The following is a 13,843-nucleotide window of genomic DNA, read 5'->3' on the forward strand; positions in this document are numbered from 1 at the left end:
ATGTGCCTCTCAGACATTTCAGCCTACTAGGATTTTGCCTAGTGAAGAATGGTCAAAGCCAGTGGAAACAAGCCTATAATTTGCATTAAATGGAACTGGCTGTTATGGTAATAGCTACAGTTACTAGCTTATAATATTTTATCTTGTCTTCTGAGAGCACAAAGGAGCATTTTGTAGGTATGTGTCAAATTCTTCAGGTCAGTGGAGTTCATAGTCATGTAGGCTCACAGTTCTGTAGTCTAATTTTCATCTGCTGGCAGAAGTTCTCCTTTGCTGGAAATACCCAAAGGAAACTCTAAAAAAGATGTGGAGAGTGTTGGAATGTCAGGGTACAACTTAGCCTTCTGTAACTTCTTTAATTATACATTTTCTGGTTTTGTAACAATTAATTCCTTCTATTGGAGAGTGGTTGCATATGAACTATAGGTGGCCTGATTAGCTCTTTCCATGGAATATAAATTGTTGCCAACAGTTGTTTGAAAAATTCTGTTTTTATCTCACTGCAAGTGTGTCATCCCATCAATGCTTTCAGAGTCTCAATCCTGAAAAAGAGAGCAAGGAAGGAAAATATCTTAAATAATGAGCTGCAATGGCAATTTTTTTTTGTTTTGGGGGGTTGCTTTTCATAGATATTTGTTTACTGTATAGATCAAATGCTTAGTGTGTCCTTTGACAAGTGCAGTCCATTAAATGCTTTATTCATGAACTGGGATCAAGGGATTGTCTCAGCTCTAGCCTGCTCTCTGAAATAAGATAATACAAGCAATTTCTGTTAAGTATTATGGTTTAGGAGAGTGCAGGGAAAAGAAAAAGTTCTTTAATCTCTTTGATCAGATTTGAATGGCAGTAAAATCTTATGCATTAATGCTTAAAATTTGAGATTTTATCAGCAATCATTTTAGTAAGTAGAACTTGAGCTGTTGTGCTGAATAAATATACTTCTCAGTACATGTAATGTGTTGATTTCCCTGGAGTTGCTCTGTAATTCATTGTAGAGAAAGAATGAAGAAATAGTAAATAACAAAAAGAAGAAACTGAGTGATATAGCTGTAAATGGACATGTTCCAGTTGGTATGATGTGCATCTTTCTGGCAGCCAGGGATAGCTTACCAGGTAATTTCTACAGCAAATTGTTTCAGAATTAATCCCTGAATTTCATACTGGTAACAAGAAGCTTAGAGCTGAAATTATTCCTTATTTCTTGCCCCCAAACCTTGGTTAGATCTTCACATGTCCATAAATTCTGAAAGCTCTGTTGGATTCAGTGGGTCTAGATGGGTTTGCACTAGCTAAAGCTGTAGCCCAGAGATGCATTTTAGAGCTCTGTACAGGAACTGGCTTTGCTGTTCTTTAGTTAGAATCACATATGTAGCAATTTCCATTTCAGCAAAGCTCACGAATTAGAAGTCTCACTTTTTTAATAGCGTTCATGAAATATTTCTGGTTTCCATAGCGGGCCCATGAAGCGAGTGCGCGTCAGACGCTCAGCGGCAGCAGAAGGTTCTGGTTTGTGCTGCTGGGCCTCCTGCCTCCAGTGTCTGAAATAGAATTACAGCACAATTTATTACATTTATTATCCTGCTGTAGAAGAAAAGGCATTTTCATGTTTTATGATCTGAGGGCCTGTGCTGTGTGACTAGCCTGTTACATTTTGGGATCTCTGGCCGGTGCAAGTTTGAGCAGCAGTAGTGTGTGCTACACAGTCATGTTTGATATCTGCAAAACTTTTTTTTTTGGCACTTGCCACTTGGACTGAAATCTTTCTGATTAAAGATGTCAGAAAAAAGCAGTATCTTAGAAATCCAGCTAGGTAATGATGACAAAATAAAGTGATATCAGTTTGGATATATTTTTAACAGGATGTCAAAACACATTGTCATCAAAATCCCCAGAGACACCATTATGGTGTCAAAATGAAACGTTATCAACCTAAGACTACAAGAATAACAACGAGAAATAATACTATTTTAACTTTGCAATGTACTGCCAATATCATGCAAAATAATTTTGATGTTCTAAGTGGAATTACTTAGTATGTATGTTTCATTTCTTCCTGTTTACTAAAAAGCATGTGGCAATTATGTTACCCAAGAAAATGTTATAACATTTGCATAGCATTTACTGAAGTAATGTAAAAGTTAAGATACAAATTAGTCACACTGATGAGACCTTGACCACAAAAACTGTTGTGTTGCAGTCCTTGGCTTATCTCAGGCATGCCTATACACTTCTATATGCTTCAGAAACTAAGAAATTTAAGGCTTTTTGGTTTTTTTCCATAAAAGAGAATTACAAACAATAGCATCGTGTTCTCTGTAAAGAGCCCTTAAAATTATACTGAAGTAAATGAGATCTGTTTATTGTATGAACTTTATACAAGGCTTTATAAAAGGCTTTTGCCCATATGTGGTTATGTGAATGCAAACACAGAGAGGCTGAGCAACTTGATTTTGTTCTAATGAGGGTTTCTGCCAAAATATTAAAGTGTTTTACTGCTATGCCAGTTGACCATCACCTCCTACCAGGCATTCCTAGTACCAGATTTCTTAGGATGATTCATTTTCCACCTACCTTAGGCACAATTTAACCATCTAGAGTGGATTCATCTGCCCTAATATAATTGTCTGAAACTATCTTGAGCTTGTCCCTCTACTCTTCTTTGTCAGTGAAAAAAGTAATGAACTCTTGAGAGTAATAGTTGCTTCCAAAGACAAGTACTGTGATTGCCCTCTGGGATAACTTATTTCTCTGTATTTCCCAGAGAAAGGGTCCAGCTGACTAGTTTGAATTACATTCTTGCCTTTTAAATGATTGCAGTTGGTTGCAAAAAATTGCATCTTACCTTCTCCTGGTAAATAATTTAGCTCTACTGTAACCTTTATCAGGCTAGTTGTCTTGGCAAAATATGGAAGTTACAAGTAAATGTTGTATTTTGTCTGAAGTATGAGAGATACATGCTTTTGGGTTTCTGAAATCTGCACTTGGGTTGAGACTAAACAGCCAATGGCAGGAAATATTAGAATTCAGGATTTCTAATCCAGTGTTTCAAAGCATAGCAAGACCCTCAGCAATTACTGGGCATTCTGCAAAATGCATAAGAAAAAGAATTTCTGAGGAAAAGGCATATTTAGCATTTCCAAGAGGAAAAATAAGTGAAATAACTTGAAAATATCTTAAGTAGTAAAAGTTGAATTCCACCTAACTCACTAAATAACCAAGCGAGTTTTTGAATAAAAGGCAATTGCTGGTTTTTTCTGTCCTTATCTGGAGATGATTATTTTTTTCAATACAACTGTAATTTCACAGCAATTTATAGTTTTAAAGTCAATCAAGACAGTGTGGTGATAAACCATGATTAAAACATCTATTTACTAAAATCTTCATCTTTAAAGTAAAATGCTGAAAGGATTTATCCAGAAATCATTTGTTTTGCAAGGTATAATTCTGAGATTTGTTTCTACTCTCCATATGCATATAATTAATTTAAAAATCTTAATTAGTTTTTATGCTAATCAGTGTAAATCTTAGTGATAAACTTCATAAAAAGGCAACAGTCGGGTGAATTTAGGCATCAATTCAAGTAATCAATCTTAGCTTTGATTTTATTTTTTTCTTGGTTGGTTCATATTGTGTGCACAGGCGCTGAATGATGAAATGCTTAACAGTAACTTCTGATTTAAAGTTTAATTTACAGATTGCAACTTATCTAGTTTGAAAAATAAAACAATGATCCCATAATTTTCTGTGTTTTATATAGTTTCTGATCTACTCCTACCAAAGGGAGTCTCCCCAACTTTCACATAGATTTGGTATCCTAAGGCCAAGTCATTTGTGTTTGTTTGTTTTTAATGAAAAATTTCTCATTCTGCAGTTTGAAATTAGCCCATAGTTAAAGTAAGATATAATGTAAAATCAATCAAAATATTATTTGAAGATTTATAATGCAATAGCCCCTCTGTCAAAGTACAGAAAAAATTATCCTATAATTATGTAAAAGGCTGGTAAGGACAGGGCAAGACATGTGAACTTGGTGTAATGCATTATCTTTTTTAATGTTCAGGCTTTTTAAAGAGATGTCTTAGTCCATAGGTTAGTGTTTGTCTAGCAATGTATTGCTTAATACTGTAGTTTAAGGAGTACTTTAAAACAAGATGTCATTTTTATTAAGGGCAAGTGTTCACAAGAGTCAAAAACATTCTATTTTGTTTTGTTAGTTGCAACACCCTGGTACTTATTTACTAAGTGTTTTCTCTAATTAAAGAGAAATAAATAACATAATACATTTTTTGAGTTTCCAGTATAACTTATGTCAATGCATTAAGCAAGGTCCAAATACTTTTAAAGTGAACTTTTGCATTGAAGCAGAGCTAAATTTCACCACTTACACTATATTTTTTAATGATGCATTATTTAAATAAACCTTTTTTTCCAAATCTGTTTTCAAATCTGGAACTTTTGAATAATTTGAATATCACTCTTGGTTTGTCGTTCAAATGGTGCAATCAGGATATTTTTTCTCTATTTTTTAGTGTTGCCAGACCCAGCACTGTTGGGAAGCAGATTTTAGAGCGCGGTGTCAGCACGGAGCAGGAGCTGAGTGGGGTGAGATGAGTGGAGGGGGCTGGGCCCTCCCCACGTCACTGCATTCACACCTCACAGGTGGTGCTGGCCACGGACAGATGTTCCTTTTTGCAAATCCTGCTGTGCTTTAACAAGTGACTGCTCCCTGGCTGCTTCTGCTGCCCCTCTGCTGAAGGGTTCTGCCCCCTGTCTCATCCTGAGAGATCAGAGGGAGCTCTCCCTAAAGAGCTTCTAGCAAAGCAGCTGGATTAGCTTAAATGGAAACAAAGGCTGCCATGGCCTGGAGCCTGCTAGGGATCTTGTGGATGATCCCTTCTGCTGGCACAGGAATGGCCAGCTGGGTCCAGGAGGGGATTTCTTCTCTGTGGTCTTTGTTAAATGTCTTTGTCTTGCTGTGCCAGGCAGCTCTCACATTGGCACAGGAGAGCCTCTGCTGTCTAATTGTGGGTGTTCATCAGACCTAGCAGCACTGGAGCCATCACTGTCTGTTCCAATTAGGACAGGAAGATTCCTAGGTCAGAGCCCATTTCTCACCACCTGACTTTGAAGTAATTTGGTATTTCATTTGGAATCAAAACTGCAAATTTCTCCCTTGCTTGATCGCTAGTATTTTTTTAGTTTTCTTTTTTTCATGATTTATTAAATATTTCCCTGTGTATTTCTGCTATTTCTTTAACATACTCATAAGAAATTCACAATGAGATGTCTTGTATTTACTTTTAGGTTTTGTGGCATTCTCTTTTTTCTTTTCCTTTTTGTTTTGTTTTTTTTTTTTCCTAACTCAGAAAGTGCAATACCCTATGAGAACAGCTGTAACAAGTTGTATATGGCTGAAAATTGGCTTGGCTTCAATCTGCAAAATCTAACAGCTCTAAAGAAAGGCTTAGACTGTGTGATAACCCAGTAGCTGAGTGTCTGTTTTCAGATGTTTATAGCAAGCTCCTAAAATCTCTGCTTTTCCTTTTAGTAGAAGAATTCCACTGAAAAGTAAGACTGGATTTCAGTCTCCGGTGTGCAGGCTCTGACAGGCTAATAAGGAAGAGTGATGGTGGCAATAAAAAGGGTCTTGGGTGCATTCTTCGTATTTCACTGGTTGTAAAATGATGGCCCTGCTACAGAAGGGCCACAGAGGGACTCAAAGTGAAATCTAGTCTGGAAAGTTTGGAGAGACTGTTGTGGTGAAGTGACCTCCCCATCAGCCCCACCTCTCCACGTTGTTTATGGCCATCACATCCAAAGCAAGTGCTGGATTTCAAGCATTTGAGGTTACTTACCTTCTCAACCTGGAGAAGAGAGGTGTATCTTTTTAATTTTTAATTATTTCCTCTGTTGAAACTGTGTAAAATGCTCATCAAAACACAATGTCAAAACTTGGAAATTAATTTTATTCACTGAAGAAGAAAGTGAGTGCATTGGAGACTTATGTACTTCATGGTATTGCAGTTGATGAACTTCCACTGTGAAGGTAAACTGGATTGACACTAAAATTCCCAATGAGCTGATTTCACATGCATACATATTGACATAAATCCTGAAGTTTAAATCCTGTTTTGATGGAATTACTATGCTGAAGTGTGTAGGTATGTGTAAAGGTAACATGCTATATCTTGCCTGTCACATTAAGCCAATCCCTGAATTTAGCTGCCTTTAAAATCTCCTGACTTTAAAGGGTATATAATGCTCAGTGTTCTTTTAGCAAATACAAAATGGCAAAAGAGGATGAGTTTTATAACTGGGTGAACAGTAGGAATAAGCCAAAACTGAAAGAGATTTGGGGGAAAAAATTCTGGTAGAATGTATACCCTTCAGCATGCAAGAAGCTGCCCTTGTTAGAAACTAACTTTGCATGCATAATTAATTTGAGCTGCACATTTTGTTTCTTACAACTAGAAGAGGAATTTAATTCAGGTGTTTGGTGAACATATGGGGGATTTACTGTGAATTTATGACCTGTGGTTTGAGTGTAAAAACCCAAGATACTAGCTGATAAAACTTAATGAAGCTTGTGCAGAGAAACTATTTTTATTTGCAGTTTTGTAATTCATACAATTTTTTTGTTTTTAACACCTCTCCTCTACCTTTTTATGCCTTATTCCCAATAAATTCTTTGACAGTTAAGAAAAACAAAATTAGTGTGGAATAGGGTTTTTTATGCCTTTTTCCAGGTTACAACCACGGTACATTTGTAGTCTAACAAATTTGATCTCTTGCCCAGCTAATTTTTTTTCTCGGATGACTATAGCAATTCTGTAATCATGTAACAGCTCTTTTATATGGCACTGTCCATGGCTGCTCCTGTTTGTGTACCATGTCTGGATGGGTTAATATCCATGTGTTCCTGAAAAATGTGATGTCTCAGGAAAGGACCATATGTAGGGCACAATGGAAGGAGAGGACCAGCCAAATCGGTTACTCTAACTTAAGCCTGAGGAGTGGCATTTAGATGTCAAAAAATAAACCACAGAACAAAATAGGTGAAGACCAACCTGCTCTGGCAAGCTGGTGGCAGGAAGGAGAGAGTACAAACTGTGCTGCTGCTCAGCCCTCATCGCCTGCGCTCTGTGGGCACAGTCATCTGTGTCACTGATGATTAACAAATCTGCTTCAAGTGAGCAAACCAGCAGGCTGTGCATTGGGACATGCTGGTAACTTCAAGGCTGGTAAAGGGCACACTTTCATTTTATTTTATGTCCATGACTTTTTGAAATAACCTGACAGTTTCTGCTTATTCACCCTCAAGGGCCATCTGAAACAGACAAATCCATCTGCTTGGGGTTAAACACTGTGGAGAGAGGGTGCTCGAGTTCCAGTAAATGTGGCCAAAGTTTTTATATTAGATTACCACCACTCTACTTTCTGTTGGGCTGTTTCATCCTGCTCAAGTGATGAAGAAAAGGGCCAGTTTTGTAGGCATTCAGTTAGTCCTATACTTTGGTGAGGATGTGTGCCACCAACCACAGTGTTGCCACATTGCCAGTCTTCAATGTGATGGAAATAAATTTGTTTCTTGCTTTTCTCTGTGTGTAAACAGAGGTAGATACAAATTCAGACCTTAATTTTTAATATGACACAGGTAATCTGTTCAAATGAAAAGAAATTTGTATCATACAAATGGGAGATAGTTATTTGCCAGCTTGAAGCAGATAAGAACCCATCTGTGTTTTATTGCTGCTATCCAGAGATCTAAGCAGCCGCTCAGGCCGGCGAGGCCCTGGCAGCTCAACTGTGTGATAGAAGCTTTCAAGGTGTAAAGAACATTGTTTGTTTACTAACCTTTTGGTTATTCCAGTCAAGTTGCAACTGCCTGGTGGTGTTGTTAAGACCCTTTTCCATGCTTTTTCAGGCCAATGAATTTTTTTCCAAAGCTTCAGTCATCCCTGTTCAGTGGCATGTTTGTATCTACTTTATCACACTGAAAATCTGACTGTTTTGAAAGGAATACAGCTCTGCACATCAGTGCATGACATCACACTGAGACATTGCTTAATGATCTGAGACCCTGATGGCCATTGCTGCAACTGCTTGTTCCTGGAAATATATGACAGCCCTGGCCTGTCTGAGTCTTGCTTACCATTGCATTTTTAGTCTGTGCTGCTGGTGGTGTGTTTTGAAGCCGCACTCAAAAAAACAACTGATTGTGAAATGTGCCATCTGCAGATGGAAGGCAATGGGGTGCCAAGTAGAGCTGTGATACAAGAAAGCACAGATGCTTTGCAACCCGAGTAAACTTTGGCCCTAAAAGCCTTTCCTTGAATTTTATTTATTTTAAGAACATTTAACATTGAGAGCACTTTGATAGAAGAACATCACTGGTATCTGATGCTAGGAGGTGCTAATTGTCTTCTGTAAATGCACAGCCATCCTGTTATTAAGTAGGCATAAGGGAAGGCTGTCTGGGCAAGCTGTGGTTACTGTAGAGAGCTGTAATTCCAGTTTTGCTAAAAATTTTAAAGCTAGCACAGGTTAAATCTTCAATAAATATTGGATGTATTTCAAGGTAAACTCCTTCCTTCCTGCTAGTAGTCCTCAATTCTTTGAGGTGGATCTGCCTTGAGATCTTCAGTGCATTTGAATGAAGGGCTCAAACAAAACATGGTCCATTTAATTGAACTTTTGAGGACTTTCCCCAAACACCTACAATGGGAATTTAAGTAGCAAGAACACCTGCAGCCTGCATCCTAGTAGCTTATTGATACGACCCTATCTTTCTTGGGTCAATTCATCCAATAAGTCAAAATTTATTTTACTTTAGACTGGCTATGGACACTTCACATGGGATATAATTTGTTTAGCTCTGCCCCAAGGGATAATTATGTGACTTGCATAAAGATTTTTAGATAAAGCAGAACATCTTGGGATCTGAAAAGGAACAAAGTTAGATTTGCACTGTTGACTCCAAAATTTTATTGGTGACAGTTTTCAGTGATTATGATTTTCACATTTTCCTCCTTCTAGAAGTAGTAATTGTGAGTTGAATGAGATACCAAGTGGGTGTACCAAGTGTTCCCTGAGTGCAGAGGGAGTGCAGTGGGAGACATAAAAACCAGCAAAAAAAGCACTGATGATAAGAGTAACTGAATGAAGAAAATCAGAAAAAAACAGAGGTGACAGCATGGCAGGCCAGGACAGAGATGTGCAAGCCCTCAGCGGTGAGAAGATTAAGGCAGCTGTAATTTTACCTAGAGAATCAGAGCAAGTTTGAAATGAAAATGGAAACCAAAGGAGGTGAATCGAAGATATAGTCTAAGCCCTCAAATAATCTTTTAAGAAATGTATCTTAGTGCCTCCTTAGCTGTCTGCCTTTTCCTCTTCTAAATAAAAATATTTAATTTTTTTAGTATTATTAACCCACTGACTTATCTCACTTTATGTTTCTTAGAGACTTTTTGAGCTCAAAGAAATTTGAGGAGATACAGAAATGCCTTTTTTTCTAATTTTGCTCTTTTTTTCTTCTGTGAAATAGTTCTTTTTATAATTCACTTCTTTTGCAATTTTCTAAATCTGAGTCATGTCCCTTGCTTTTCTGATAAAATAGAAATATTATGTTAAAAGATTTATCTTCTCTGCCATTATCAAACCTTTAATAAGTTTGAATAACTTTTCTTAAATCAGCATGACTTCCTTTTTCTTTTCACTTTTTTGTAAGGGTTTCTTTGGCATTAAAATAAGTCCTTAGGTCTGGAGAGAAGTTGATCATAAATCCCAGGATCCTCCTTGTCCTTTGTTACTCCTCTCTGCAGTGTCTGCAGGGTGTCAAGTTCATGCATTTGCTGTTTGGGAAAAGACACATTTTGGCTTCATGGCATGGACACCGTGCATTTATTTTCTTGCTGTTCCTCTGATAAGGTAGTTGTTTTAATGAATAAATATCACAAAATGTGCAGAAGCCCTCAGGTCCATACCAACCCTTCCAGCAGCCCATTCTGGGGCTGGTGCAGTGTACCCTGATAGTGCACAAGGTTTAGTGCAGTGCTTTGGAGTTCACCTTCTGTCTGCCATTGGGTAAACTGCTTCAGTGTCACTTCTGCACTGTGGTCCCTAAAATCTGAAAAAGCCTTGGTTATGGAACCCTGATGGTTTACCCATCATCTTGAGTACCACAAGGTGTCTATGGATGGCATTTTTTCTAGTAATTTTTGCACAGAAATTCAATGGCTTTTCTTTTTCAAACATATTCTTATGCCTGAGATTTCAGTATTTACTATATTTTTGCTTTTTAAGTGCAATTTATCATATAGGAAACACCTGTCTGTGGAAAGCAGTGGGCTACTTGTTTGTTGGATTAACAATAACAGTTTTAAAAATCAACAGACCATTTAACAGACCATTTAAAAGTGTCTTGTCTTATATTGGATTGTGATTAATCCCTTTAAAATGTGAAGTGTATAGCAATGCATGGGAAAAAAACAAGTGGTTGTATAGTAAAGCTAGGCAGAATTTGACAATAAGGAATAAATTTACATAAAATAAAACTGTAAATGGAGATAAGCTGTTTTACAAAATGAAGTTGAATTAAGGAAATAAAATTAGCAACACACCTACAATGAAGTGGAAATCTTGAAAATACCAGTATTTCATTTCCACCTGTTCTAAATTAAGCTTTCTTTTAACTGTACTTTTCAAAATGGTAATTTGCACAAAGAAATTGACTTACCCTACAGATAAAGCATTTCCTAAAGCTCCCATTTGGCTTTTAAAAAAGCATGAAAGAAAACACTTCTCTATATTCCTTCCTTTTCTCTGCCTTTGGTTTCAAATAAATTTTAAAAATAAATCAACCCAAACCACTTCAAAAATTAGCCTTTGCCAGAACCATACTAATTTTTCTGTCTGGCCAACCAAGCACTGATAAACTCTATTTATTGGCTCTGAAAAGAGTGGGAGGTAATGTCTCAAACATCTACAACCTCCAATCCCCTGCACCTACCAGTCCCAAAAGACATGGAAAACAGTCACAAATGGGGTCTAGAATTGTCTCTTTTCATACGAAATGAGATACAGGATATAAATTCACTGTGTTTTATTGTACCCTGTGTCTAAGAAAGGAAATCTATGGAATTGCTTTCCATTGTCTCCCTGCAGATTTCTCTTTTGAAACAAAGTAATAGATGTCCATTCCTCATCAGCTCTTGTGAAATAAACAATGAAATGCAGGGCACAAGAAGCCCACAAGAATAGATGAAAATGTTTCTGGTTAGTCTTGATATAGCATATTTGTTTGTCAGGCTCTCTGTGGATCCCACATTAACGTGTTTGAAAGAGCGGGGTTGTAGGGTCAGGTGGGAGCTGCACAGCTGGAAAAATGTCAACAAGATTAATAAATACCCACTTTCCCCCTTCTCCATGAAATAAGCCATTCCTGTGCATATTTCATTACATGCACATGGTTTCATGTACACCTGCACCGTGGAGTGTGGATTTCTGGGTATTGTGGAAAAATTGATGGTTTTGAAGGATTGAAGGTCCTGGGTGTGCTGGTTTGTGTCAGTACCTCTGGGACTGGGCCCTCCCCAGCCACCAGTGTCTGTGGGGCCAAGTGAAGCCAGCTCTCATCTGCTGCCCAGATCCATTCCTGCCTATGGCCCTGTCAAATGGATGGCTTTTTAGTGGCCCCCAAGCCTTTTAATGCTTTCAGACTGATCAATTTAAAAGACTTGTTAAAACCAGAACTAAGGGATGACAGGCTCTTATTGATTGGGGAAAATAACCAAATTTTATATAGGTAGAGCCTCCAGACACTGTAATTAATTTGATGTGAATAAAGATCGGATACTACTACAGTTTATTGATCGGGGAAAAGTATCTTTCTTGTTTATTCAGTAGCAGAGATCATTAGGACTTTTAATTTCCCTTTATGTTAAGTCTGACACTACTATATCTATTCTTCTTCATTCTGTAGGAGTGACATATACTTAAAAGGTGCCGACAGCTTATGATAATTTTTAGGAATATTCTTATTTTTCTTGTCCTTGCAACATCTGAAATTTCTTTATTAGACAAACAGCATTAATAATCTTTTAAAAAAAACTAAAGATCTTTGGACTAAATGCTTGTAAATTATTTTTACACCCAGTCACAGGTGGCAGTTCCCAAGTATATTGATCATTTCCACCCTTCCTGTTTCAGCAACAGATCGACCCCCAACAACCACGACCGGATACAGCGCCTGCGCCAGGAGTTCCAGCAGGCCAAGCAGGACGAGGACGTGGAGGACAGGAGGCGCACATACAGCTTCGAGCAGCCCTGGGTGAGTGTGCAGGGCCTGCCGGGGCTGGGACGCCCGGCTCACTCCTGCTCCTCCTGGGTGGGTTGGGAGCACGCCAGAAGGGAGGCAGGGTGCTCTGCCTCCATGCTTCTGCCCTTGCTGTGATCCCCAGCTTTGGTTCATTGATGTTTACTTCAGTTCTAAACTTCTTCAGCCATCTGTCATGGGTGCAGACAGCATTATTTGCTCCGTGGTTAGACCCTTGACTCTGGGAGTTACTGCTTGGATTAGTATCAAAGGCAGTACCTATTGATCTGAAAGTTTCAAGGAAAACCAGAATAAAATACATACTAGCAATAAATAATGGAAGATGTAATCTTGTATTTTCTCTGAAGCAATATCACTGTATTTAGTTATTTTCATAAAGGCAGAACTATGTCTTTTCACAGTAAAAGAGAGATGAGCCTCCTTTACAGTAGCACCACTCTGACACTTACATTAGCTGAGACAGTTCTGTATTGAGATATATGTCCTAATTGATCTTTTAAATCCTATTCAACTGATCCATAATGTGATACAATTATTTAAATACTTGTGCTTATCTTGATTAACATAATTGAATGAATTAGTGCTGCTTTTTAATCAATTACATGTCCTAAATTAGGATCCTTTAAATATGAGGCAAAACCTGTAATTTTGTTGAAAATTCCATGATAAAGACAGCGAACAACTTGTTTGTGTTCCCAAAAAAGTGGGAACTGTGTGATGACAGCAGTAGAATCTCTCACAGCTTCCTCTGAAGCAGGTGAGGTTGGTGAGTTTGAGTTATTGTTGCTCAGCATTGCCGTGCACACTGAGGTGTGAATAGCCAAAGAGCCACCATGTCTGTGTATGAAGTCACTGGGAACAACAGTATCAGGATACAGGCTTCTCTTTTCTTGTATTAGAAAACATCTAACTTCCTCTGAAATGGAATAAATAATATAAATTTGTTTTCATGAGCAGATGCTTTCAGTTTGAGGTGGGGGAGACAATGCGCTAGCTCATCACAGGGAGTTTAGCCATTTGGGGTAGGTTGGGGGTGGGTGTAGTTGATACCTTCTGTTACCCAAATCAGCTACTGTTTGGTTTCCAAATGAGAGATTTCAGCAACATTCTTGGGAAAACTGTGTATGAGAAAAGCTTGCACTCTTAAAGACTTGAGAATTTAACTACTGGAGGTCATGGGCCAAATTGTTGTATATCTAAATGCCATAGCAACTCTAGACAGTGAGCTTGGCTTTTATTATACTTTCTTGTAATGAATGAGAAGAGAATTATTTGGATGACAGACTGATTACCTTAGGAATGGAATAATTTCCTAAATTCTGGGTCAGAACATTGACCTTTCTATTTTCTCTTATTCAAACAAATGTTATCTCTCTGTTTACTCCCCTTCTACAGATCATGCAAATGAGCTCAAAGTGACTAATTCAGCTTAATGTATTAATATTAGTTCTGAAGCTTATTGTTGCTTTTGTAGGAGCTGCTCTGTTGTTAAATAAAAAGGTGACCAAA

The 13,843-nt window shown here is 37.8% G+C and overlaps 1 protein-coding gene across 9 annotated transcripts in view; it reads left to right on the forward strand.

The window, feature by feature from the left end:
- The window catches only part of PARD3 (par-3 family cell polarity regulator), a 442,650-nt gene that overhangs the window by 415,265 nt on the left and 13,542 nt on the right, over positions 1-13,843 (forward strand). For all 9 annotated transcript variants that reach the window (XM_058024007.1, XM_058024041.1, XM_058024016.1 and 6 more), the window contains one exon: positions 12,208-12,328. In XM_058024007.1, the coding sequence (XP_057879990.1) occupies positions 12,208-12,328 (121 nt within the window). The remainder of the gene's footprint in view (positions 1-12,207; positions 12,329-13,843) is intronic.

Source organism: Melospiza georgiana, chromosome 1 (assembly GCF_028018845.1).
Source record: "Melospiza georgiana isolate bMelGeo1 chromosome 1, bMelGeo1.pri, whole genome shotgun sequence".
Classification (NCBI taxonomy): Eukaryota; Metazoa; Chordata; class Aves; order Passeriformes; family Passerellidae; genus Melospiza; species Melospiza georgiana.